Source organism: Cryptomeria japonica, chromosome 9 (genome assembly GCF_030272615.1).
Source record: "Cryptomeria japonica chromosome 9, Sugi_1.0, whole genome shotgun sequence".
NCBI lineage: Eukaryota > Viridiplantae > Streptophyta > Pinopsida > Cupressales > Cupressaceae > Cryptomeria > Cryptomeria japonica.
Window position 1 is genome coordinate 17,869,328 of NC_081413.1, and position 27,369 is coordinate 17,896,696.

The 27,369-nt window shown below is 37.1% G+C and overlaps 2 protein-coding genes across 7 annotated transcripts in view; both read left to right on the forward strand.

The window, feature by feature from the left end:
* The window catches only part of LOC131050699 (protein S-acyltransferase 11), a 78,061-nt gene extending 56,238 nt beyond the window's left edge, over positions 1-21,823 (forward strand). For 3 of the 6 annotated variants that reach the window (XM_057984913.2, XM_057984912.2, XM_057984911.2), the window contains one exon: positions 20,797-21,823. In XM_057984913.2, coding sequence (XP_057840896.1) covers positions 20,797-21,297 — 501 coding nt within the window. In that variant the 3' untranslated portion in view covers positions 21,298-21,823. Of the gene's footprint in view, positions 1-20,578; positions 20,656-20,796 lie in introns of all 6 variants that reach the window. The other 3 variants (XM_057984915.2, XM_057984914.2, XM_057984916.2) reach the window with 3 other exon arrangements.
* LOC131050700 (uncharacterized) lies at positions 2,011-3,205 on the forward strand. Its single transcript, XM_057984917.2, has 2 exons — positions 2,011-2,671; positions 2,763-3,205. Exons 1-2 carry the CDS (start codon positions 2,351-2,353, stop codon positions 2,856-2,858), a joined length of 417 nt encoding a protein of 138 aa, XP_057840900.1. The 5' UTR covers positions 2,011-2,350; the 3' UTR covers positions 2,859-3,205.
* Positions 21,824-27,369: the final 5,546 nt, after the last annotated feature.

Here is a 27,369-nt window from a genome sequence, read left to right on the forward strand (position 1 = left end):
TTCGAAGGCGTGACAGGAGAAGGTCAGAAGGCGTCATGGGAGGCGCGACGGGAGGCAATACAGGAGATGCAACGACCAGCACGACGGGAGGCAATACGACCAGCACGATAGGAGGCGCAACGGGAGGCAATACGACCAGCACAACCAGTGACGGCACAGGGGCTAAGGAGGTAAGAAATAAAAAAAATTTAACTCTTTTCTATAGTTTGTTAATTGTTTTCAAATGTTTGTTTATTTTAATTTGTTTGTTAAAAACTTAAATGTTTATATTTAAAATCTAAAATCATATTTGTCTATTTTAATTTTTAATTTGTTTGTTTTTATTTAAAAATTTAAAATCATATTATAAAACTAATAGTCTATTTTCATATTTAAATATATATAAATAATAAAACTATTTTGGCATTTTGCTAGTTAAAATATGAATATTCATATTTAAAATTAAAATAATAGTAAATAGTAAATAGTAAAATACAAATCAAAATTAAATATAATTTGTAGTATTATTATTTAATTTATTTTAAATAGGTATATTTTAATTAGTTGTGTAATTTAGTCTTTAGAAGTTTTTAAATATTTAAATGTTGTAATAGGTTACTTTCATAATTATAATAATTTCACTTTCAATTTAAATTAAATTTAAATATTTAACATTTATAATCTATTGTTTAATATTAAATTTTAATAATTATTTTTTAATTTGTTGTAGAAATCATAATGACAACGACTGCTAGCTCTATTCCGCAACGGACTTTCAAAACCGACCCAAATTCACCTTTATGGAAATATGTCAAATTAATAGACCAAGTAAAAGGTGGTGGAACATTTAATTGGATATGCAACTTCTGCAGTGTGAAAAAAACTAGCTCCTACAGTCGTGTCAAAGCCCATTTTTGTGCCATTCCCCAACAAGGAATCAAAGCATGACTAGGAAAGGATGGAAATGGGATGTCACCTCAAGAAATAGCAGGATATATTAGAGAGCAAGAGGAAGCAGATGCAAGAGTTGGTCGTGCCTCAAACCATCCTTTGTTGACAGGAAGAAGTAGATCAAAGAGGCCCCCTACTTCTCCATCTTATAGTAATTTTCCCGATATCGTGGTAGAGAGCCACCCATTCTTGGACCCAATTAGTGAAGAACCTGTTATTGTGAAGAGAAGCAAGGGACCATTAGAGAGAGCATTTCAGAATGATGCTAGAGAGATTGCAGATCAATCCGTTGGAAGATGTCTATATGCAAACGGTTTGTCATTTAATGTGGTACGATCACCATATTGGCAGGATATGTTGAGAAAGGTAAATGAGGCTCCACAAGGGTACACAGGGCTTGGTTATGAGAAGGTGCGTAGCACCTTATTGGCAAAGGAGGTAAAAAACATAGACAATGCATTGGCTCCCATTAGAAATTCATGGAAACAAACAGGTGTGTCCATCATTTCAGATGGATGGAAGGATACCAAAAATCGGCCATTAATTAATGTAATTGCAGTGTGCCCTAAAGGGGCAATGTTTCTGAAAGCTGTGGATTGCGAGGGACAGGTGAAGGATGCACAATTTATTGCTAACATCCTTATACAATGCATTCAGGATGTGGGACCTCAAAATGTTGTCCAAGTAATAATTGACAATGCAAAGAATTGTAGAGTTGCAAGTGTGTTGATTGAGACACGGTTTGAACACATATTTTGGACACCTTGTGCTGTCCACTCTCTCAACCTCATGGTACAAAAGATGGGCAGGAAAATACATTGGATCAAACAAATTTATGCTGAGGCTGAAGAGATCCAAATGTTCATCACAAACCATAACATGTCACAGGCCATTTTCAGATCATTTTCACAGTTGGAGTTGCTAAAGGTAATTGAAACACTTCAATTTTTAAAATCTACATTTCACTTTGTTAATCATTATTTTTATTTTTATTAATCATGTCTTCTTTGTATTCTAAATTTTATTTTTAATTTTTGAATAGGTTGCTAAGACTCGATTTGCATCCAACACAATCGTCTTGAGGCGACTTGTGAAGGTGCGAGAGCCACTTGCTAGCATGGTAATTAGTCAAAGTTGGTCCCTATGGAGGCAATCCAATACTGAAAGGGCAACAAATGTAAAGCACATGATCCTAGATGACACTTGGTGGGATCGAGTGGAATATCTTTTGAGTTTCACTGAGCCCATCATGAGTATGATCCGTTATACTGACATGGATCACCCATGTTTGGGAGAGGTATATGATGGCATTGACTCGATGATTGAGAAAATGAAAGCCATCATCAATGCAAAAGAGCAAGATCCCGAAGAAACTTTCTTCAAAGAGGTTCAGACAATTTGTGTTGAGCAGTAGAACAAAATGACCACCCCACTACATCTTCTTGCATTTGCATTGACTCCCAAATTTTATAGTGATGAAATGCTTGCTAAGCCATCAAGGGTACCACCATATAGAGATTCAGAAGTAAGTGAAGGGTGTAGGACAGCACTTACTAAACTCTTCCCCGATTCTGAAATGGAGGATTTAATGACAAGTGAGTTTGCTGATTTTGTAGCCTCCAATGGTCAAAGTGTTTCTGCTCTCCGTGACAAGTATAAAAAGGATTCTCATGCTTGGTGGTACCTCAATGGCCATGCATCACCGAACCTTCAAACTCTTGCAATCAAAGTTTTATCGCAAGTAAGTTTCTTAATTTTTATTTGTCTCTAAATTTATATTTTTTACTATTTTATAATTGTCGCTCTCTCACTTTGTGTCAATTATTCAATAGGTTGCTAGTTCCTCTTCATCCGAGCGAAATTGGAGCACATACTCCTTTATCCACTCAGTGAAACGCAACCGACTGGCAGCAAGTAAGGCAGAATAGCTCGTTTATGTGCATTCAAACTTGCGCCTTCTTACTCATAAACAAAATGAGTACAAGGATGGGAGCACAAAGTTTTGGGATGTAGATCCAGAGCGAACTGATTTGGATTTTTCAGCTGCCACACAATCTTTACTTTCTGGGAAGTCTGATAGCCAATTTGCTGCTAGTGCAAGTGGCAGTGAGGCTGCATGTGGTTCCTGTACTCTACCTACATCATCTAATGTCAATGATGATGTTGATCTTGATCTTCCTAGTGACCCATATGATGCTATTGCTGATTATTAGTTGTGTTATTTTATTGTTGAACCAATGAACAATGAATTCGATATCTATCATAACATTCAAAGTTTGACAAATGGATATTTCATATTTCATATTAGATTAGACTTATAGTAAATTTGTAATTTTGTTATAGTTATATGAATCATATATGATAGTTCCAAGTTTTGTTTAGCATATGGATGATATGTGGGATTCTAAATTTAATTTTTGTTTCTACTTATTTATTAGATTGCACATATGTATATATTTATGATTTTTACTTTTTTTTGTATGGACCTACCCATACGTACCCAACTGCCCCCCCCAAAAATGCCATACCAGTGTACCGTACTGTTGACGTGTATTTTGTACACAATCATACACAGAATAAAATACCCAAAGGCATCTTATCCTCTCTTGAATAAAGTCGCTAACTGCTGAAGATATCGCAAGAAGGATCAGTTAGGATGACTCCAATGTTCTTTTTAGTAGGGTCTCTACGTGTGGATAAGCACCAGTGGTCGTTGTGATTGCTGTGTCATCAAGGGGCCTTACGTCGCCGAAGATTTTTCTAAACTAAACAAGCTTTTCAAAAAATATCAAAAGGATAGGGTTTGCAAGAGGTCTAATCTAGTCTAACCCTAAGATTGACTTAATGTGGACGAGACTTGGTGAGATTCTACCAACTTCAATAATGCCATAAATTAACAACTCAATTGAAATTGATGCGATCTTCTAAGGTAACGAATGATTTTCCAATACATCAAAGATCAAGGACACTACCACGAAGGTACATATCCAAGATACCACAACGATTGAAAGTTTAAGCGATTCAAATATCTCCAGTAGACCACACAAGGCGTTCCTACAATCAGCAAGAAGCTAGTGGTTTGGAAAGCGAATCCTACCAAAGGTCAAGTCCAACACTTTGTCCTTCGAATTAACACACTACTTTGATTGAGAATGATTCAAGAAAATTGAACAACCATGAAGATAACCAAGAGAGTTGCAACAAAATACCATAACTTCAATACTTTATTGATCTCAAAGCCATCATGCACAACAATTGTTTGAATTCCTTTCTCAAAGCTCAATCTAACTACAAAAGTAAATTGCTTCTAAACTTTAATCTCTCTCTAATACATCAATAATCTGATCTTCTAATTTTCTAGTTCTAGTTTTCTAGCTATTACAAAATGAAAAGAAATGAGGGTATAAATAGCATCCTCAATTACAATGAACGGTCCAGATCGAAAGAAGATCAATGGCCAAGATTATGACACCTAAACCCTAATTAGGGTTTTATTACAAAAGTTCCCCTTTTATTGCACAACATTAAATGCATAGCCAATTATTAAATTTGGCACGAAAATCTAGGAGACATAAACCAATGACAATTAAGGTGCCATGTCATCTATAACAATCTCTCATCTAGAATCTTATTCCCTTTCCAATGCTCCTTTTTAGCATATGCAATGAATTTAGACACGATTCCTTCGATCTCAGCAATTGGAATCTCGGGAAGATTCTTCATTCTCTCTTCCAAGTGGATGACCTGATCAAATGCCTGGAGAAGAGTAGCGTCCCAACCAGGTTCAAGTTCCTTAGTCTTTTCAATTAGCAGCATGGTAGCAAACATCTGGTCCCGTTGCTCATCTGTGATAACATTTGCATCCTTGCAAAAGATAACCTTGATTCTATCCTCCAATTCCTGCAAATCCACATCTGTCTCAATCTCGATCCTCCTGCCAAGAATGGTACGTAGTACCTCAAATACTCTGTCCTGGATCGGGTGGATAACCTCCTCAACATGGCTACATCTAGTACTGATGTCCTCGAAGAGAACTTCCTTCATCTGGAGTAAGGTTGACCATTGAAGTAAACTGTGAGGTCCTCCATCCATGATCTTTTCCTGCGCTAAGACCTTCCTCGATGTTTGTCTGATTACTTGCAAGACAGGAATGATAACCTCTTTGGTATGAGCAAAAGCAGCTACTGTTATCATCAAGTTGTGGATGATCTCAAGAACCTGGATAGCCCTATGAATAGTCTTCATCATCCTTGTTGCAAATTCTACGGCAACTGTATGGGATTTGTCCATCCAAGTGCTCATATGCTGGACCAAACTCCTGAATCTCTCTGCCTCACTAATTGATTGAAGGGGAAGTGCCTGTACGGGTGATCTTGCTGGATCCTGACGTCCCAAAGGCTGATTGAGATGGCTGAAATATGTTCTCCATGCACCAACTTCTCTCTCAAGCTTTCTATTTTTCTCCATTTCTTCCCTAAGCTTATCTTTCAATGCCTCAAACGAATCGGTGGCATCATCTAGTGTCTGCTCGGCTGTGAGTGGACCAAGCTCAAATGTCTCTACATCATATTCTTCTGCAAGGATCTCACCTTCATACTTGTCCACGGCCGGTGTAGCTATCTGCAATATTCTGGATCCAGTCTCATCTCTAATCATCTTGGACATCTTGGTAGCTTTTCTCTTCTCTGTCACTTCCTGGGAATGTCCAACAAGGCTCTCCAAATCAATTACATTGTCTTCGTCCTCGATCCCAATTACCTTCGTTAATCTTTCCTTCAACCAATCTGGGATGGCGGATCTTGTCTCTTTAACCTGTATTTCCTTGAGCAATTCTTCTTCTCTGGGAGGAGATGTTACTTCATTATCTTCCCTATCTTCATGCAACTCATTGTCTTGAAGAGATCCACCTGGTGACCTTCGAGGTGCCTGTCCTTCTTTATCATTTTGTACCATTGATTCCATGGATTCCTCTATCTCAGATGTCCTCTTCTCTTGTCGAGAAGATGTGCCGGATGAACGATCTCAGTTGGCCTCTTGCTTCTTCTTGGAAGATTCTCTCTTCTCAGGTCTTTCTTTCCTCTTTGAGCCTCTTGGATGGAGATTGCCTTCACTTGCACTTCGAAGGTTGCCCTCACTTGTATTTCTGGGATTAGGATTGCCCTCGCTTACACTGGCTCCACCCTCAGCTGGTCTTTCCTCCAAGGTGAAAGTCATAGCTATGCCTTGCTCTCTCAACTTCTGATGCTGCACATCAACCCATCTGCGAGTACAAGACAAGACTGGAGCCATCAAAGCATCTAGATCCACAACCTCGGGCTCATTCCAATCTAACCTCACTGTTTTGCTATCTCGATCATAGGATGATTGGAGATGTCTGCCACTGTCCTGAGCTTGGTCGGCCACTCTGTAAATCTTGCATTTCCTGATGAAATCCAAAGGCAATCTAGAATGCATCTTTCTTTTCACTTCAAGATCATCTAATAGATTCATCATAAAATCTTCTATCTGAAACTCATGCTTAAATTTCCTACCGACCGTCTCCTCTATATATCCATGTGGATCAAAGCTCTCTCTCAAAGCAAAGAATGAAAATGAATACAAAGCTAACTCCTTCTCTGCGTCATCCATGGCTAAAGCATTAGGACATACCTCAACTGAATTGCCTAAGATGATAGGTACAGGAACTCCATTTCCATGTCTGTGTCTGAATGCCTTCGCATAAGCTGCCAACTGTCTTGTTACCTCAAGTAACACTATTCTGTCTGCCGGATATCTCGGCAACATGTATGGAGGTGAAGGACATCCATGGACTCTGATATAAGTAAATTTCGGAAATTGGATAAACCAAGCACCGTACCTCTTTACTAGTTCTTGTGCATCCTGAGACAATCTATTGTGAATCCCACCTTGCAATGTCCTTGTGATGTTCATCATGAAGGTATCATTAACTAACTTGTAGTTGCTTCCTGGCGGATGATGCAAGTGAACATAGGAATCACAAACTCTGACCTCGCCGGGTCCTCTTCCAATCACTCCTCTGTGAGGTAGTCCTGCGTACTCAAAGCTCCTGATCAAGGCATATATGACGTATGAACTCATGTGGAAGGATTTGGTAGCCTTCAATCTCCTTAACTGTACGTCCAAGCAATGGCTAATCATCCTAGCCCAATGAATTGTTCCTTTTCCCTGAACTATCACCTGGATGAAGTAGAACATCCACTTCTCAAAGTAGAAGGCTTGAGGGGCTCCTGTGACTCGGTTGAGCATTGTAATCAAATCTCTGTATTCCTCTTGGAAATCGATCCTATGTGGTGTGTTCGGGATCTTGCTCAGGCGAGGACGACTCTTAAGTAACCAGTTCTTGTTGATGATGCTTAGGCAAGCATCCGGATCATCTTTGTACATAGACCTAGCTCCTTCTATGCTTTTGTAAACCATATCTCTGTGCTCTGGAAGATGGAAAGCCTCACTTATAGCTTCCTCTGAAAGATAAGCTAAAGTGTTTCCCTCATTGGATACGATCGTTCTGGACTGTGGATCATAATGACGAGCACATTCGATCATCAACTCATGGCACTGTACTGCTGGAGGGAAGCCGGCTGCCTTAATGATGCCACTTTCAATTATCCTCCTGGCGACAGGTGATGGCTTGCCAATGTAAGGGGCCTCTCGAAACTTCTTCGTGCTGAAGTTGCCCAAGTTGGTATCTCCAATGTTGCTCCACTTAGACACGATCTTGGTCTCCAGTTCTTCGGTCCTTTGATCTTCCTTCATAAGAGCTGGATGACTGGTGGATGCTCCCGCCTTTGGGGTCGCCATTGTAACACCTTACTTGAGATCTAACTCTAAAATGCAAAATAAAGAGATTCGCCTAGGCAAAAATCGATGTTTGGAAGATTTCAACGTGATTCCCTTCAAACGAATATTCCCCTTAGCAACTTCGCCACCTTTGGGGGGTCTTTGACGTGATCTTGGCAAGTTCGCTCAACTCCAACCAAACTCGCACTCCTTTTGATGATGTTCGCACCTTGTATCCTTAATGAAATTCTCACTTCTCCTTTATTCTCCAAAATCGCATATGAAAAGATGATAAAATGATGATTTGAAAATCAATATCACCTCTCCCCTTTATAGGCGCTTACCTCATCAATCCCCATAGGCCGACTTTGTAAATAAAGCAATTTAAAAAAACAAATTTTAAATAAAATTAAGGGCCGACTTTGTAAAATAAAACAAATAAAATCCAAGCGCCCCAATTTTTATTTAAAATAATAATTAATTCATTTAATGCCTTCGTTTTTAATTAATTCGATTTTAAAGGCAATAAATAATTAATAAATGCTCATGCGCTATTTTTTAAATGCTATTAATTGAATATTCAAATTTATCGATTTTTTAGCATTTAATAAAATTCAAAAAATGTATTAGCGCCAAAATTTGGGAGAGGTAAGGGTACAAACCACATCGCTCTGGTCCCTGGGAGAGGGACAGGAGTGAATTAGCACTTTAGTCTTGAATCTCTTGCCTTTTACATTCAAAATCACCTTCTTCACGTTGAAACTAACATCTTCGACAAGAATCTTGTGTTTGATTGACTTGATTTTGTAGACGCATGCCCCTTGTGATCATTATCGCCCTGGTCCCTTGGTGAGGAACAGGAGCGAACTTGCATTTTCTCCTTGACCTTTGTCTCTTCAATCACCAATCTACGTCATCCTTCCATTCCACGCTTACTTTATTCGTCCTTAACAAGGCACTTTGATGTTTGAATGATTTTCGCCCTGGTCCCTTGGTGAGGGACAGGAGCGAACTCTGTGTTCTAGCCAAAACTTGTCATTTCTTAACCTTAACTTCTCGTTCATCATCTTCCAAATGATATTTTCAACCTTGCATAATCTTGCTTTGACGCGATTTTTGAAGAAAAATGAGTGATTTAAAGAAAATCGCCCTGGTCCTTGCCTGAAGGACAGGAGCGATCCTTTGTGTCTTGGGCTCGTTCTTGTTCCTATCAACTCGCCATCGCCTTCACAATGAAAAATAAGGTCCTTTGATCCTTCTTGAACGCATGAAATGTGATTAATATCCAAAACTTAAGCCTTTATAGAGATTTCGCTCTGGTCCCTGACTAAGGGACAGGAGCGAACTTTAGGCATATCGTGTAAATCCTTCATCATATTGACTTGCAATTGTCTTTGAGGCGCAAAATGATGTTCCTTACTCCCTTTCGAACACTTGAAATGTGAGTGGCAACTTAAATTTGGACACATTTAAACATTTCGCTCTGGTCCCTTGGAGAGGGACAGGAGCGAACTTGGGCATATAGTGCAAATCCTTCATCTTTGGCGATCTTTGTAACTTCATTCTTTGTCGAGGCGATCCAGACATCATTGCTTCCTTGTACCCTGACTTGGAGTGACCTTAAACTTGAAAGAAAGGCAACATAACTAACATTTCGCCCTGGTCCCTGGCTGAGGGACAGGAGCGAACTTTCATTTACAAGCTCAATTGTGTTTTGCTAACTCCCAAATTTGTCTTCAATGGATTTGTTGTGCATCCTTTCATTCATCCTTGGCATGAAATTTGCTTGAACTTAGCGAGAAATTCTCCTTAGTAAGAAATCGCTCTGGTCCCTGGCTGAGGGACAGGAGTGCCTAGGACAATATGGAGTTCACCTGGCATTTTGCAATCTTCAAATTATCTTCAATGGGTCCGTTACGCCACCTTTACTTGCCTCAAACTCAAAACTTACTTGATCCTCGCCCACATTTTGCCTTATAAGGAAATTCGCTCTGGTCCCTGGTTGAGGGACAAGAGCGCCTAGGACAATATGGAGTTCACCTGGCATTTTGCAATCTTCAAATTATCTTCAATGGGTCCGTTACGCCACCTTTACTTGCCTCAAACTCAAAACTTACTTGATCCTCACCCACATTTTGCCTTATAAGGAAATTCGCTCTGGTCCTTGACTGAAGGACAGGAGCGATTTTGCCTCTAGGTCAAATTTTCCTCATGATTGCACCTCCAAGTTATATTCAACTGATGAAATGTACCCCCTTGGTTCTCCTCAAGTCGTGAAATTGTTGAGATCTTGCAAGGACAAGGTAATTTTTGGTTTTAAGCTTCGGTCCTTCAGTGAGGGACAGGAGCGATTTTTGTTCCTGGCACATTTCCATGTTTGTGAATTTCGTCAAATTATATTCAACGGGAAGAACATGCCTCCTTTTATCTCTTCCAATCCGAAATTCGTCTTGATCCTGCAAAGACAGTAAAATTTTGAAAAACAAGCTCCGGTCCTTCAGTGAGGGACAGGAGCGATTTTGCCTCCACAGGTCAAAATATCAAGATTTCAGGACTTCAATCACTTCACAAGGCAAAAACAAGTCATTTCCAATGTCCGGGATCAATTATCAAAATTTTCAAAATTTGGTCAAAATCACTCAATCAGACAAAAATCAAAATCTCATCATTAACACTTAGACAAATTTGGACTTTGCATCAAAATTTCGACTGAAACTAGACCAACCTGCTTGGCCTCTGGCGAATTCACTTTATTTCCAAAATTGCATCCTACGGGAGGAAGCTCAAAAGCTCTCAAGGTGGACTGGACTCTGGCCTGAAATCACAGTAACGAAAACCCTAAGGCTTGACCTTAGTCCAGACAACTGACAAACAGAGAGAAGAACGAGCAAAACGAGCAAAAAAGAGGGGGTCCCCATTTTAATGGGGCGATGTGTGAAATGGTCACAACACGTACCCACGTACCCGTGCTCATACCTGTACCGGCAACTTAGGTTAAAAGGTAAAAATTCCACACTAGAGGTGCTTTTCACCTCATATTCCTGACTACCCATGATTTTCCCCCACTCAAAATCCAGACTGGACATGGATTTCCCTTGGATTCCAGACTTGCCCCATTTTTCCACCATTAAGAATCCATACTAAGGTCGATTTTCCCCGGGATGCTTTAATTTTGAATAAGTGTTGGGATTTTACTGTGACTACCTTCGTTTTTCCATTGGGAGTATGGATAAGGTTGCGGATGACGTTTGTGATGACTCCATACCTGGATCGATTTTCCACCAGGCCTTTTGTGACAAGATTTTGTGGATTTTTATGTGGATATTCATTCCAGACCCTAGGCGATTTTCCAAGAGGGGCATTTTTGTGTTAAATGACGAAGTTTTAATTGGAATTTTCATTCCAGACTCAAATCGATTTTCCCCTGGACCCAATCTTGTGCACATCGATGAATTTTGATAGGGATTTTTATCCCTACTGGGATCGATTTTCCCTTAAGGGGATAATTTTGACGATTTTTTTATGATTTTAATGGGATTTTTTTATCCCTACTTAAATCAATTTTCCCCAATTGGCCATTTAATTTAAATTTTTGAAATATTTTAATAAATGAGCCTCATTTAATTGTTTTTGACGAAAAGCAACGATTATTTAAAAAATAAAAAACAATTAATAAATGATTTGCAATAAGCATTTAATGATTTTAACCTTCTAGAAGCAAATCAATTTTTGCCAGGCAAGTATAAGAACAAGTTTTTTATCCCACATTGCTTGTGTGGTGAAAGTTGATGGTGAAAGCAAGTTTAAGAGGAGAGATCCCAGCCTTATTTTATCATTATATTTGCCAAGTGTATGCTTGAAAGGGCGATTTTTCCTCCAGCTGGCGATTTTTGGTGAAGTGTCCAAGTGACACATTGGATTGAAGGTTGATTTTATTGCTATTTTTTCCTCATTTCCAGCCCATAGCGATTTTTGTTGGCTGCCATTGGAGTGTACCTGCCACGATTTTCAGACTTGTGCGATTTTTGGTGAAGGTGGCGATTTTTTGGGAAGAGGGCGATTTTTGGTGAAGGTGGCGATTTTTTCTTCCTTGGGTGATGCCGCCATTGTTGTGACTTGCTAATATTCTGTTTTCAGACCTGAAGCATATCATTTTTCAGACTTATGTGACTCCATAGCTGGCTGTAAAAAATTGATATTCAGACCTACATTGTGTTCCCAGCTCATTTGTGCCCTAGGCGATTTTGTCTAGAGGCTGATTGGGAGTTGTTTTCAGTCAATTTTCAGACCATTTGAGGGCTGTTGCAGGTCTGAAAATTTCATTGGTTGGCGGCAATCCTCAGAAACTTCATTTCCAACCACTTCCCCACTTAGGCGATTTTGCTAGGAGCTCATTCCTTAGTCATTTTTTGATCATTTCTAGGGATTTTCACCACTTCGCAAGGTGCTGGTAAGTCTGAAGCAATCCATTTTCAGATTTGTCCTTAGAAAATTTTACTTTTACCAACCATACCTACATTCCTGGATATGATTGCTTTCATCATTAAGATTGATTTTCATCAAGTTTGTACACATTTTGGGTGTTTGCAACTTGTTTTTAGAGATTAATTTGTGAAGTTGCAGGTTGTCTTTAGATTTGCTGGCAGCCATTGTTGACTTCGGAAGGTGTCTTCAGACTTAGTTTTGTGTGAAAACACAACCTTTCACACCTTTCCTTAGTCATTGTTGATCCGGTATACTCCTTTACACTCTAATTTGAACATAATTTCTAAGTATAAGGAGGCGTTTTCAGACTTTGGTCTGAAAATTATTGATTTTAATGAACTTAATGAGGGTTTAATACCCTAACCTTGTCACATTTTGTATTCAATTGTTGAAATCTATCAAGAGTGTGGATTATTTTCCTGATTTCCATACCCAAATTAGTCTAAATCATTAAGAAATCAGGAATTTTGTCAAGAATATTATATTTTTCTAAGTTCTAACTTCTAGCTTCGTACAAGTGCGATGTTGAAGTCCGGACTCAGGGAAAGGAGAGAACAACAAAAGATACTTGAGACTGGATTCTATCCAGAATCCAAGATGTCATCCAGATGCAAGGAGATTACAGACACGAACATGCATTTCCTGAACATGAACCAGATGCGACAACATATGTTCGGAATTGGAAGCTAGATCCCTTCCCCAACCTATGTGAACATCATGAAGAGTGACATTTATCAGGCCGTTGGATTTCCGCAATCCATATAGTGCAGTGAGCTTATCCTGGAGTGTGCACGATGTTATGATCCTCGCTCCCGAATGATCAAGACTCCTAAGGGTGCCGTCATTGCCTACCTTGCTGAGGATGCGATTGCTGAGGTGTTTGGAATTCCACGTGGAGCAGACATGAAGGATATGACTAGGGATGAATATGAAGACCGATACAAGAAGAAGATGGATGCGTGCAAGACCGTAGTAAACAAGGAGTAGATGATCGAGCCTAGGACTTATCATTTCAAGGCTCCCAAGACACTCATGTGCACAAACTTCGTGATTTAGTATTCTTGCTTAACCGAGTGATGAGGATGTCATCCAGGATTGTCTGAAAGGAACATTGATAAATTGGTCTAGAATCATAAGTGACAATCTGGACTTTCAGCTGAGGAATGTGGAGCGGTCCAAGTCATTCGTCATGACTTCCTATTTGGTGAACTTGCTTGCACGATTTGTTACATACAAAGGATTGATATGCAGAGGTGAAGTTGGGAATGGACAAGGACAATTCAGGAGTTATGAATGCTATCCACAGCTGAACATGTATCAAATTGAAGATTATAAGAGAGTGAATGATGTATTCACAATGTACATAACGCAGATGTTGCAAGGTGGAGTCCACAAGAGGTTGTCCAAGGAGGCAACAGAGCTAATAGAGAAATATGGATCGTGGTATATACAATTTCCCACTTTCACATACCTTAGGATTCATTGGTTTTAATCCTAACCCTACAGGCTTCCTAGGTATCCTTCTGACAAAGTGATCTTGTTGGAAGTGGTGAGACGGCTTCTGGAGTTTGATTCTATCCAAAAGGAAAAGCACAAGACGAGCATGAAATTCCCTATTTCAGTTGGGAAAACATTGGAGGTTTGCCAGTCTGCCTTAGCAGCCGACAAAACAAGTGAGGAACTTGCATTCTATTGATTTGCAGCATATAAGAGAAGAGAAAGTTTTGATCCAGATAAGAAAGTTGGAAGGATCAGGGGAGAAAAGTTCATCCTCAAAGTAGACCTAGAAGATTATTGGGCCAACCTAATGGACGAGCAGGTAGTAAAGAGAAGAATGTGGTCCAGAATGTCAGTGGATTTCATGAGGAAGCGTGGACTTTTCCTCATTCCTGACCAAGTGTTAGATGACAGGGATCATACGCATCCACAATATGAAAATGAAATGAAGAAGGCAATTCTATTGCCTAATCGGTCAGAATCAGAAGAAATAGATTTAAATGTATTGATGAGAGAGGTCTTGAGTTTCTCCCGAGCATGGGTGGATTTTTAGATGAACAAGTTAGTTGATATGGGTGTCACCTTCACTTATGAAAATATGAAACAGGAGGAATCCGCTTCCAAAGATGATCAAAGGACTATCAGTGATATTAGGATTCATGCGGATGAGGAGAGTCAAGCTCCCAAGAGAAGGAAGAACACACCAGGAAAAGTCAAGGCTAGAGGGAAGAAGATTGAGGAGGTCAAGAAGAAGAAACAAAAATACTACCATTCCTTCACCACCCCTTAGTGTCTCATCAATTAAGGAAGTTGAAATGGTAGAACAAAACAAGGAGTTTGAGCAATGTTCCAACACAGTGATACTACTAGAGAATATTGAGGATTTACATGCCACAGCAACATTTGCTCCACCTGATGAGGATGATGATCAACTGGGATCCCCTACTGTCCTTTTGGAGGTTAGTTTGGGAAAGAATGTATATGATTTGACCAAGAATAATCTTGATGATGATGATGATGTTATCTCGGCATTGAGAGAGCTTGATCGAGATATGTGTCTCGATGATGTTATGGAGATGGCCACTATTCCTGATTGGCTGATGAAGAGTATAGAGAAAAGTAAGAAAATGATAGAGACACAACCTATTGATGACATTGATGACTATTTAGTTAGGAGCAATAAGGAGAAAGAGCCTAAGAGAGCTGAGATTTTGTCACACATAGCTAGAGATGAGACAGGAATGCGGATTGCGCAGGTGGCTGTTCCTATTGCAGGTGTGATGACAGACATTGCTACTCCTATGGATTTCCATATTACTTCAGTTGCCCTTGGCCGTACTACAAGAAAGCAGGAATTTCAGGAGGTTGGTGATAACCTTAGGGCAATCAATGCGTGATTGGATAGATAAATTGAAGAGAAAGAGAAGTACAAAGAAGAGAATATCAGACTTAGAGAGTACATTGTAGGGGTAAGGCGTGAGAATCCCACCCTTATTTCCCCTATTGCAGTTGATCGTGAACTACATTCACACTATGAGGCAGCGAGAGATGCACTCTCGGAGGTGGAGAAATGGATTGAAAGTACAAGGAAACAGGCGGATGATTTGCTTACTCAGTTTGTCCAGGCATTTGACAGGACAACAGGGCTCATGTTCAGAATACAGTATTTTGGAGGAGTTTGGGAAGAATTTAGACCTATTCAGGAGAAGACTATTCCATGCCTCAAAGCTTTGAAAAAGGTTCCTAAGTCCACGTTGGTCAGGGAGAATGTTGTGCACAATGTAGATAGATACGATTTCCATGGCTGGTATTGTTCATTAGCCATGAAGAAATCAACTTATGAGAGTGCACAACTGAGTTGTACAGAGATGAAAGGATGAATTCATGATATTCAGTTGAAGATCCTTGCCTCAATAGAGGAGTTATTGGGTGTTGACGTCAGTGAGGCCAGTGGTTTACACTTAGTAGAATTAAGAGACAAGATGAAACTTATGTATTTTTATCTGTTGGACTCTTTGAAGAAGAGTCAAATAGATGATTTGGTCTCTTTGTTGATTCATGTTCATAATTCGTAGAAGCTCATGCCAGATTGGGAGAACACTTTGGATGCTTGCTCAGATGCATTGGACGTGATTGATTTACATCAGGATACTTTACCTAGCATCTCCATGGAGGAGTTAGATTCTGTATTGGCTAGATTCTTGGAGTATGCTAGATTCTATTGGGCCATATGTTGGTGGCACCCTTTTTTATGTAAACCCTAATTAGGGCAATTCTAGGGTTTTGCTAGCATGATCTTGGCCCTTTGTTTAGTTTTAATCTTGGCCATCCATTTTGTATGAGACTCTATGTATACCTCATCGTCTCTCATTTGTAAGGGAGAGTTTTTGTAGAATTGTTGGTATATGCTGCAGCTATTTGAATATAAATCATTGTTCGACTTGATGGTGATTTTGTCTTTCAAGTGTTGTTTTGCATTCAAGGTTCTCAATTCCCCCCAAGTTAGATTATAATTTGTTTTCATGTTTGTTAGATTGAGTGGAAGATTTGTTGAGTATATTTGCGTGGAATCCTTAATCCATACCACTAGCCCCTTGCCGTTGGCAAGTGCACCTTGCATGGTCAACTGGAAATTTATGCAAGGTTAACTTCAATTATTGTGCGTCCCTTGATATGCATCAACTTGGATGGTGTCAATGTTCGATGGTGATAATTGAAAATCTATAAGTATGCCTTAGTTGATTGCACTAAGCTCGTGTCAAGATCTGTTCGATTTGATGGTGAGACCCTGCCTAGTTTGATTCCACTTAATTTATTCATCATTTCCTACATTCCTAGGCTTAGAATATGTAATGCCCCCACTTTGAAATATAATTTAATAATAAATAATGATAATAATATTAAAATACAAAAGAATAAAAATTTAATTTAAATTAAAATATAAAATAATATAGTTAAATATAATTAAAATTTACTTAAGTTAATGAATGGTCAAAAGACATGAAATGAAAAGTTGTGACTCCCTCAAACATGAGATATAAAAGGGAGAAGATAACCTCATTTGAGGGGGATAATTTGGGAATCAAAAGTGCAGATATGGTTTAAATAAGAAGTGCAGAACTGATTGTGAAAGGTTGTGTCCCTTTCAAAGGACAGAAATAATAAAGAGACACACTCTTTTAAAGGGTGCTAAGGGTGAAGGGTGCGTCTCTTGCCAAAGGGCATACATGATGAAGAGGTGTGACTCTCCCTCACGTTGGAGGATACAAAGTGGAGAAATTTTCATTTGAGAAGTAGGGATCCATGGAATAGAAAAAAATATATGAAGCATTAGAAGCAGATTTAGAAGCAGACCTAAGTCAGAATTATAAGAAAATTTGGAAGAATGATATGAACATTTATCAAAGAGATCAGAACACAAATACAAATCTGCGAATAGTAATAAAGCAGGCATTGAAGGAAAAGAAGAGGAAATATTAAATCAATAACCAGAGAATCAGACTTGATGGAATAGAAAGGATTTTCACACACACACACACATATATCTGAGTATAGGCAGCAGATCAGATTGATATAAACAACAGACCTGTGCATTTAAAGAGGGAAACAACATCAAACTAAATCTGTCCAAATTAGCACAATAGACTGAAAATAGACAACCTGCAATAATTCTACAAGTATATTGGGCAAAATTTAGTGTCCTCCCAAAAGGGGACATTACAGAATAGATTTCCTGAACCCTATTCCTTTTGCCCCTTTTTTAGTAAGTCCAGTAAGAATTAAGTCCAAAGCTACATTGCCATATCCTAAGTTGTCAGCACACCCATTCCATATTCATGATCAATGAAGTTAATTCGAACATTTGTGTAAGTCCCCAAGTGAAAACGACAATTCACATCGACCATTGAGTTACCCACCCGTCAAGGCCTGACATGTAGAAACCTTGGAATCATTTTAGTTGATCTTAGCCTTAGCATCTGAGGTGATTTTGTTCAAGAGAGGGTAAATTCTATGTTACCCGGGGACGCGTCCCCGGTATTTTTTTCAGCCGTCCCCGTCCCGGGGACAGGGGACTCCTAGGGGACGTCCCCATAAATTCTGCATATAGACAATGAATTTTGACAATGAATTCTATAAGCAATTTGACTTTGACTCTCAATTTAACACAAATTTGCCATAAGAACTCTATTAGTTCTTATATGTTAAGGTTCTATAATGGATATGTGCATGTTTTATCCATGTTTTCATATGAATATTTTAAATTTCCCTATTTATTTTAATTTTCCCTACTTTTATATAGCCGTCCCCTAGCCGTCCCCAAAATTGGCAAAAAAAATCATCGTCTCGAAAACGTGTACCCTCGTCCCTTGCCGTCCCCGTCCCGGAAACTTGGGGTAACATAGGGTAAATTACTTTGGTATTTTATTCTGAAATGTTATGTGCATAAAACACACATCAACACTCAACAATATGATGATCTCACCGAGTTGAAAGGAAGACCATTGGCATAAATGCAATGTGCAATGTATTTATTTTCATTGTCTTTTGCCTCATTCTAAATTCCCTTATTTAATGGGGCTTTTATGTGGAATGATATTCAATGGACCTTTCTAGTGGGAAGAACGAGAGGGATCTCCTTGGATAGATTGTCTTCAAGAAAGGATGCAGGGCAACCACTATTGAAGGAGACCTTGTAGGTGGCCTTCCTAATTCTTCCTTTGCTAAAGGATGATATTTTAAGTTTGTTTTCTCACTCACAACATTAACTTCTTGTTCTTTAATAATTTAATATGTGCCATAATTTGTTCCTTTAACAATCCCTTCTTGTTTGGCCCTTGACAAACCCCAATTCCATGGCTGGTCATACCACATAAGTGAGATTTTATTCAACCGTACAAGATCTTATACTAGATCCTGCATTGATTGGAAAACCCCACCTCTTGGAAGTTGTTCAATTCTCATAAAATATTTCTATAGAGGAGATGTTTGGTCATTTGAATTGTCCATTTGCCTCAAGGGTCACTGAACTTGAACTAGCAATCATTCTAAATAGATTGATGTTATAAGCAAAAAATGAAATATAACCCCAGCGTATGTAATTTACATTATTAAAGATAAAAATAAAAAATAAATATAACCAAGGTTACCAAGAGATGGGGGTACTTGGAGACTCCGGAGATTGGTACTGGTACTAGTACGACTAATTTTAAAAAATAGAAGACTGGTACTTGGAGATGCCATTTTTTTAAAATATAATTTAATAATTTCCAAAACATATGATAGAGAACTTTGAAAACAAGAACAGTGGTAAAGTTTAACATTAACTTTAAAGTTGAACAAAAATTGAAATTAAAATTGCTTATATTGTTGATACCATAGCCCGTCTAAATTGTTTAGTGAAAGTAAGGTAATATACATGTTGAGCACACTCAATATTGTCAGCTAATTCAATTTCTCTTTAGACTATTACAATGATAAGAAATCAGTCCTCTCAAAAAGTCTACACTGTCAATAGATCCGATCACTATAACTTTGCATGGATTTTTGTCGTCCTGCAAAACAGTTTCCTTATTAGTCATTTCCCTAGGACTTTGTTTTGCTGCAAGCTTATCTTATTTATTTGCTTTTTTTTTGCCTTTTTACTGCATTTTGCCCTAAGTTTTCTAGGAGGAGACATCAATTTTTGGTCGGGAGACTTCAGAGACAGCAGCCAAAAGCACCCTATGTGTCAAGAAGTTTCCGGAGATGGGTCTCCTGGTAACTATGAATATAACCCTACAATATGTATAAATATATTAAAGATTAAAAACAAGCACAAAAGAACATTTAAAATATTAAAAAAAAAATCTATATTTTTTTAAAACATTCTCACAGAATACATATCTTTGATTAACAAACATCCTTTATGCAAATGAGATCTCTCCCCTAGCACTTAGCAAATGTCTTTGGCACCTTTGCAATCCTTCACCTTGGAAAAAAACTAGCAAGCTTCAAAAATACAAAAATGACAACTTTCAATGCTATTGGATGTTTGTGTGGGCTTGTGTTGGTGAGATGAATCATTCACAAGTGTTATTGGGACGCTTTTAGCTTATAACTTATAGTTTGGGGTTGAAAATGCATATTTTATTGTTTAAATAAGGTGAATTGGATGTTTGATGAATGTTTTTTTAAAATACAAATGGTGCTTTTGGCCTGTGTGTTCCCCCTTGTGTAGTTGGGCACAGTTTAGATTTGGTGAGGGTGTGGCCCTGCCTGCCCCACGTACCTTGAGGACAAGGTACCTGAGGCAGACATGGCCACACACAATTCTTCCTGTCTGCAAATTGGTGGCCTTTTCTGACCTAGAAGTGGTTTGGTCTGGTGATGGTAGTCAAATGGGAGGAACCTGGCTAATTTGATTTACAAATGTCAAGTAGGAGAATGCATGCAGTTTTGGTCCACCTTTTTGCACTGTCCTAGATCGGTTTAAAACATTTCTGGCAGATTTTGTTCTCAGGGAGGGAGGTCTTGAAATATATTAAATAAGGGTTACAGGTTATTTTGATATAAAATAGCTGTATTTATCAATTTCTTACCTTGTTTTCACACATTCTCTTGTAAGGTTTCTAAAGCAAAATTAACTGCGATTAACAATTAAACAACTTGGAATTTCAGAAATTGTTTAAAATGTTTCCCTCCCTTTTGCACAATAAAGACAAGAAACATAATTGTATCAAACATAGAACCAAAGCCTGGGAAAGAACTGCTGCATTGCCCTGGGCCATTTGATTTTGAATTGGCAGCCTGGCATTTTTTTGGTTAAACCTGTTTCTTTTTCCAATGCCATGTAAATCTAATGTTACTATGTTGTCGAATTCTCTACAAGGAGAAATGCAATAATGAAGTAACATCAAAAATTGTCAGAGTAAAAGCCATACGACTACTAAAAACTGGACAGTAAAGGTGCCATCTTAAAGCTGAAGTGCCTTATTTTCTTGAATGGCTTGTTTGAAATTGCAGTTTCAATTTTTATTCTTCTAATGCCATCCCTAGTGGAATTTACATTTTTCTAACTGAAGTTTTTTTCTTGCCTTCGACAATCAGATTGGTAACTGCGTTGGTGCAACAAATCATCATCACTTCATCACATTCCTTTTCTTTGCCCTTGTTAGTAATATTTATGTCCTATTAATGTCAATATACGCAGGCATTTTGGTATGGCCTACTTTAGCTTATGTCCCAATTGATCCTGTATTTGCAGTCAGGTCCGCTAATGTGTTCAACATTATCAAAGCATTCCTACACGCCTTGATGAGAAGTTCTGTTGTATTATCAGCAAGGGCTGTTGCTTTGATATATCTTATTGTAGCCAGTATATCTGTGGCTGTTGGAATTGGACTCTTATTTTTCCAACAGGTGCAGTTGCTTTATAGTGGAAAGACTTACATTGACTCTCTTAAATACAGAAGTAATGGAGCTGTTGAAGCATTGCCACTTAGCAGGGGCTGGGGAAATTTGTTTAGGATCTTTGGAAGTGGGCATCCAATATTTTGGTTGCTACCCAAAAAGTTCAAAAGTTCTCCCTCTAGCATGAAAAGTCATTAAAAGTAAATTGTCAATTCTCCTGTCATTTTTTTGTCTCGCCAGCTATATTCCATTGGAGTGGTTGCTTCAGGCTACCAACATATATGCAGCACATTTAAAATAATTTTCTATACCAAACTGGGTGCAAATAGCTGAGGGGATATGCTAGATGAGTGAAATCTAGAATCTTCAAACTTGAATTTTGTTTAAAGATGACCAGCTTATCAGATGTACTTGCAAGCAGAATTTTAAAATTGCCATCTGCACTCAACTGGGTGCAAGTAGAGAGTTACGTAGATATGCTAGTTGAGTGAGCCAAAATGTTGAACTACTGATTTTTGTAAAGATCACCTAGAGTGTATGCTCATGATATGTACTTGTAGGCATAGTGTTGAACTTACGTGCTATGAAATAATATAGGATATTTCATTGATACATATGTATACCGTCATGTTGCTCATGTTTACAGAAGAACCAAGTTGACAATATCTTCTGGTTAAGTTTTCTGTGGAAAGTTTTTATCAAAATGGAATATTTAGATGCTGAATCTTGTATAGTGCTGCTTAATCCTTTGCCCAAACAACAGAACAATCAACTCAGTGAATTATTGACCAAGTTATTAGATATTACAATAACTTAATTAACATGGTAAAGGGTAACAATAATTAAAAATATTTGCTATTATTGTGTAGTTGATAGAAAATGAAATAATTGGAGAAGTACAGGGTATTGAAGTTACAAAAGAACCTCTGATAGGTGCGGTTACAAACATCATGATCTTATTAGGAAATTTATCAACTTGATCAAATTATTTCTTACATAACCCCATGAGAGAAAAACATGGATACAAGCTCACAAAATAACTATAATTCAAAGATCAAAGACATTACTCAAGATTGCACAAAAGAAATACACTAGGAAAACCTTTATTAGAAAAAAGCTTAGCCTCTAAAAAAATCCAAGTTCAATGTATTGCTCGCTAATGAGAGCATTACAATACACTTAAATAGTCTCCATGAATACTTTTAAAACATAAAGCCCCTCTAACGCATTTTCTATGTTAAAGCATAATGGTAACCATTCAATCGCACACCCATGTTGGGCTTCACATATGCACTCAACACAATGACAGCCCACTCAAATCAACGAACCTCAACCACTGAATATGTGCTCGTTTTTATAGAATCAAGCGCACATAACAAACAAGTGTTAAGGTAAAATCATGTGCCTCAAAATTATGAGTACACAAAACCATTGACCCCAACATTTACTTTGTTGGTAAGAACTTTTTTCAATATTAAATGTTTTTCTCATGTTTAACCTACACATACAATACCTAACCAATGTTACATACAACTTTATAAGTGGACCCAAATAAATATTTAATACAGTTGAACACATCTCCTAAAGATGCAATACAAATTTATATTTGTTTCATATAATAAAATAATTATTTCTTGTGCATGCTCTACAACACCCTTTTCCTAATAGATTTCAATGTAACAAATGTTTATAAAAAATCCTATTTAAAGCATAGCCTTGTGAAGAATATTGTGTATAAATGTACTTTCAAGCATTTTTTAAGCTTAGGACTAAGCTCATAAAAATAATTCTTGAATATAATCCCAATAAAACATTTCAAACCAAACTATTACTTGTATTCCCAAGTGTGAGATAGACTACATTAGAAGTCATTAGGGTGTAAATTATGTACATTTGGTGCTATTATAGTATATGTTAAATCCTATGTACCAAAAAATATCAAGCATGTCTCCTATTTACCTATTTGTGATAGAAGTTAGGTTCAATACAAATGAGCTTATCAAATGTCTACCTTATATAGGTAATGAGAAAATTCTATGTGTTTTGCATATTATCTTAATCTCATTATATGGCTAAAGCCAATGGTTGCATGAAGTTATACTCAAATCTTTAGATTGTTGGGGTCTTTTTGCATTTGTTTATAGATTAAAAATGTTAAGTCCTTCTAAGTATGCCGGTGCCTAGTGTTGGAGTTTTTTCTTGAACCTTTATTTTTAAGAGAAAAAATATTGCCTGAACTTAGGGATCAAGAGAGAGAGATAATATTCAGCCCTATGATCAAAACAAGGACAAGAAAAGTGAAGGAACAAGGTTATCATTAACGTTTTGCACTTTGAGCTCCACAAGACTCAGGAGTCTATTCCTACTTGTAGATCTTAAAAGATGACAAATCCTTCACTAAACAAAATACTAGACCATTGAAAGTGGATAATTGACATGTTCTCAGGTATATGAATGGAGAGTTTTACACTTTATCACATTTAATTATGATCCCTTTCACTTTGAATAATAATGAAAACTAATAAATTATACATCTTCATATCAAACAAATAGTGGAGTGACAAATGAATCATTGCCAAGCATATCTCTTATATTTTTCTAATCTCCATGAATACACAAAAACTCTAATAAGTTAAACATGAAAGACAAAGATCATTTAGATTTATAAATTTTGGAAGAGGAAGTTGAATAAGACTGATTGGTGCCAAAGTATGGGCTGCAACGTCATATGCTATGCATTTTATGCCACAATATTAAAAATGTTTTGAATATCTTTTACAACGTTACCACCTTATGATAACAAGATCACTAAAGTATGTCATATGACCATTCTTGAGATCCATTTGAAAATATAATATCCCCATTACCTTTATAAAAGCATTTACACTGTTACTTGAATAAAAAGTAATCATAAAAATAACTCATTGCAATGAAGGTGTAGGAAGATATCGATAACCCTTGATTATTTGAGTCAAAGAACGTTACATTCCATCCTAGAGATAGTTATAAGACAGTATGATATTCATATAAACCATTTCAAAACACTTAAATATCATGAACTAATGGCTAATAGCTATAGACCTTCACTATACTAAGACCTCCCACACTCTTGTACAAAGATTCTATTTTAACTTGTAGACTTCCAAAAGTTTGGAACCTCTACAAATGAAGAAGAAACTACAATTCAAAGAGAAGTAGAGACCTAGATTGAATTTACACTTGATCGCTGGCACACTTAGCCTCCTTTGATCAACAAAAAATGTCATACAAGAATATCCCAATTCACATTATTCTCCCCCTTATTTGCACTTGATTTGTAACTAAAAGTTTTCCTTTCCCTTTGCTTTGCATTTTAGTGAAACTTTATTTGTTGGCATGTAAAAACACTCCCTTTGTTGCACTTACCTCAGCAGGTGAAAAACTTTACCCTTGGGTAAAACTCATTTACTCGCAATTGAAATCTTCTTAACTTGCATACCAACCAACTGGCTATTCTAAACCTCTAAGCACTTATTTTTTCATATAATCATCAAACAATTCAACAAATTACAACTTAGAGCCTTCCAAATCCCTCCACAATCAATTTGACATTTTTTCAAACATTTAACCTACAGCCTCTTCTCTCTTTGTACTAATTGATATTTGATTAATCCTATTCTAAACCTCCAAGCACTCATTTTTCCGTATAATCATCAAACAATTGAGAATATTACAACTTAGAGCCTTCCAAATTTAACATGTAGTCAAACATTTAACCTACAACCTCTTCTCACTTTGCATTGATTGATATTTGATCAATCATTTGTCATACAATCCATTCCCTTTGCCATTTATCATACGTTTGCAAAATTAGGACAATATGTATTGCATTTTGCTTAGTCTTATCTATTGTCATATGGTTGTTAATTTAGCATACATCCCAAACTATCTTTTGATTTTCCAAACCTTTCGAAAAATTATATATTTGCTCACATTTAAAATACATCTCATTCTATTTAGCATAATATGGAAATCTTCAATGAATCATTGAATCTTGACACACAATAATGGTAATGGAGAGGAGCAAAACAATTTTCAATATGGCGCTAAAATTTGTCAACTCGCTGCCCCCATATAGCTACTTTCACCATGTAAATGAAACCTCCATTGTGCCTTGCTTTTATCCATAATAGAATGGAGAAAGATGGCTAGGCCATTTAAGCCTTTTCCACAAAATTTGTAACTGAGAAAAGGTGTTTTCAACATTGCTGGGTCTTTTTTGGTGTTGTTGACGCTTTGAAAACATTTCAAATATCACAAAAATTGTTGCCAAATATTGAGAAACAACTATATTTTGTCAATGTCTAAACTTATCTGTGCTCACAACCTTATTCAAAGAATTTGCAACATTCATCAGTCTCTAACTTAACCATATTCACCCTAGCATCCTCGTCCATATCTTTGACAAAATGAACTAAACATCAATGCGTTTGGTTCGGGGCATGAAATGTCAGGTTCATAGCTAGGTAGATCGCATTTTGACTATCATAATAAACTATCAATGCGTCTTGTTTTATTCCAATATTCTCTAAGCCAAATGGCTTCTTTACAAGTATGAGTAGCTACCATATACTCCGCTTTTGTAGTGAATAAAGCAACTACAACATGTCACTCATCTAGTTGATTGGACCACCAAATAAAGTAAACACATAAGCACTGGTGGATCTTCTGCTATCAATATCACCTGCCAAGTCTAAATCAACATAACCATGAATATCAAGAGAAATCTCGTTTCCTACCAAATTACCATGATAACTGTACATGCCCATTGTTCTACCCATTCAATTTACTAAGTTTTAACCCACAAATGAAAGAAATAAAATACCAATCATTCAAGTAATAAAAAATTTCTTTTCCATTTCATAAACACGATGCATAATTGAAATAAATCCCATTTTAATTTTTTCCTTTGCATCATAATTCATATACACTATCATATTCATAAACATATGAAAACATTTACATTTTCATTCACAAATTTCCATTTACTTTAGGAATGTTTGAGTATATACATAACTTCTATGATCTTAATGAAACATAAGAGAAACAAATGGTCTAGATGTCTTTGCTAGCATACATCCTCAAATTTCGGCCACCAACTGCATGAGGAAGAGCATCACTCAAGCACTTTTCCAACCAACCAAGACTTTACAGTCCCTCATGCCTCTTCTAATTGGAGCGGCTTGACCCTTCGACAAAGAAATTGGTTTGGTGACCTCATAATAATAGCCTTGTGAGTATAGTGTTGTGTCCTACATATCTAGAGCTACCATATATTGGCTACAACCTACATGTATGATGTTCCCTGTCTTGTATGTAAACCCGAATCACAATGAACCAACAATGTAGACAGTGGTGACCTACACTACTTTGGCCAAATAACTCATCACCTAGTACTTCGAGTGTGAGTCGTATGTCCACCCACTTCATTGCTCAATTTGGTATACTGACCATTTATTCTATTCCCAATTCATTCCTATAAAGTTAATATCATGATGACTAACTAGGTTATTCCCATCCACGGATTATCCTAACCCCAATATTAACCAAATCAATGATTTCCACATACCAAAGATACACACAATTACACAACTTCTAACATAGCTGTAGACGTATAAAAATGACCATATTCCTAAATGAATAATTTATGTTCATTTCTCTATTTAATTAAGTCCAATTTAATTAAATTATCCACATTCCTCTATTTAATTAAGTAAATTACTCAATTTATTTAAATTAAATTCACTATACCCATTTAATGAATAAACCATTTTATTCAATTAAATTCCCCCTATCCACTTTTAATTAAATTCAAATTTAATTAAATAGTTATCCTAAATTAAATAAATCTAATTTATTTAATTGCAACCAAATTGAATAAATCATTTAATTCAATTAAATCCTATTATCCCTCCATCCACTTGCAAAATTCTACATCTCCCACTTGCCTTCCTAAACCCCTTTCTAATCCCTTCTAGACTCTTCTAATCGCTTCTAATTAGCCTAACCCATCTTCTAAACTTTGTCACATTCCTAAACAAGAGGATGTCACTTCTCAAACCCTCAAAGTCTTTGATAACCATTAAAGGCTTCAAACCTTCAACCACTTAAATCCTCAAAGTCTTTGATAACCATTAAAGGCTTCAAACCTCCAACCACTTGATTCCTCAAAGTCTTCAATAACCATTAATGGTTAACTCAAACCCTCTTACATGGTTAAAGAATTTGTTT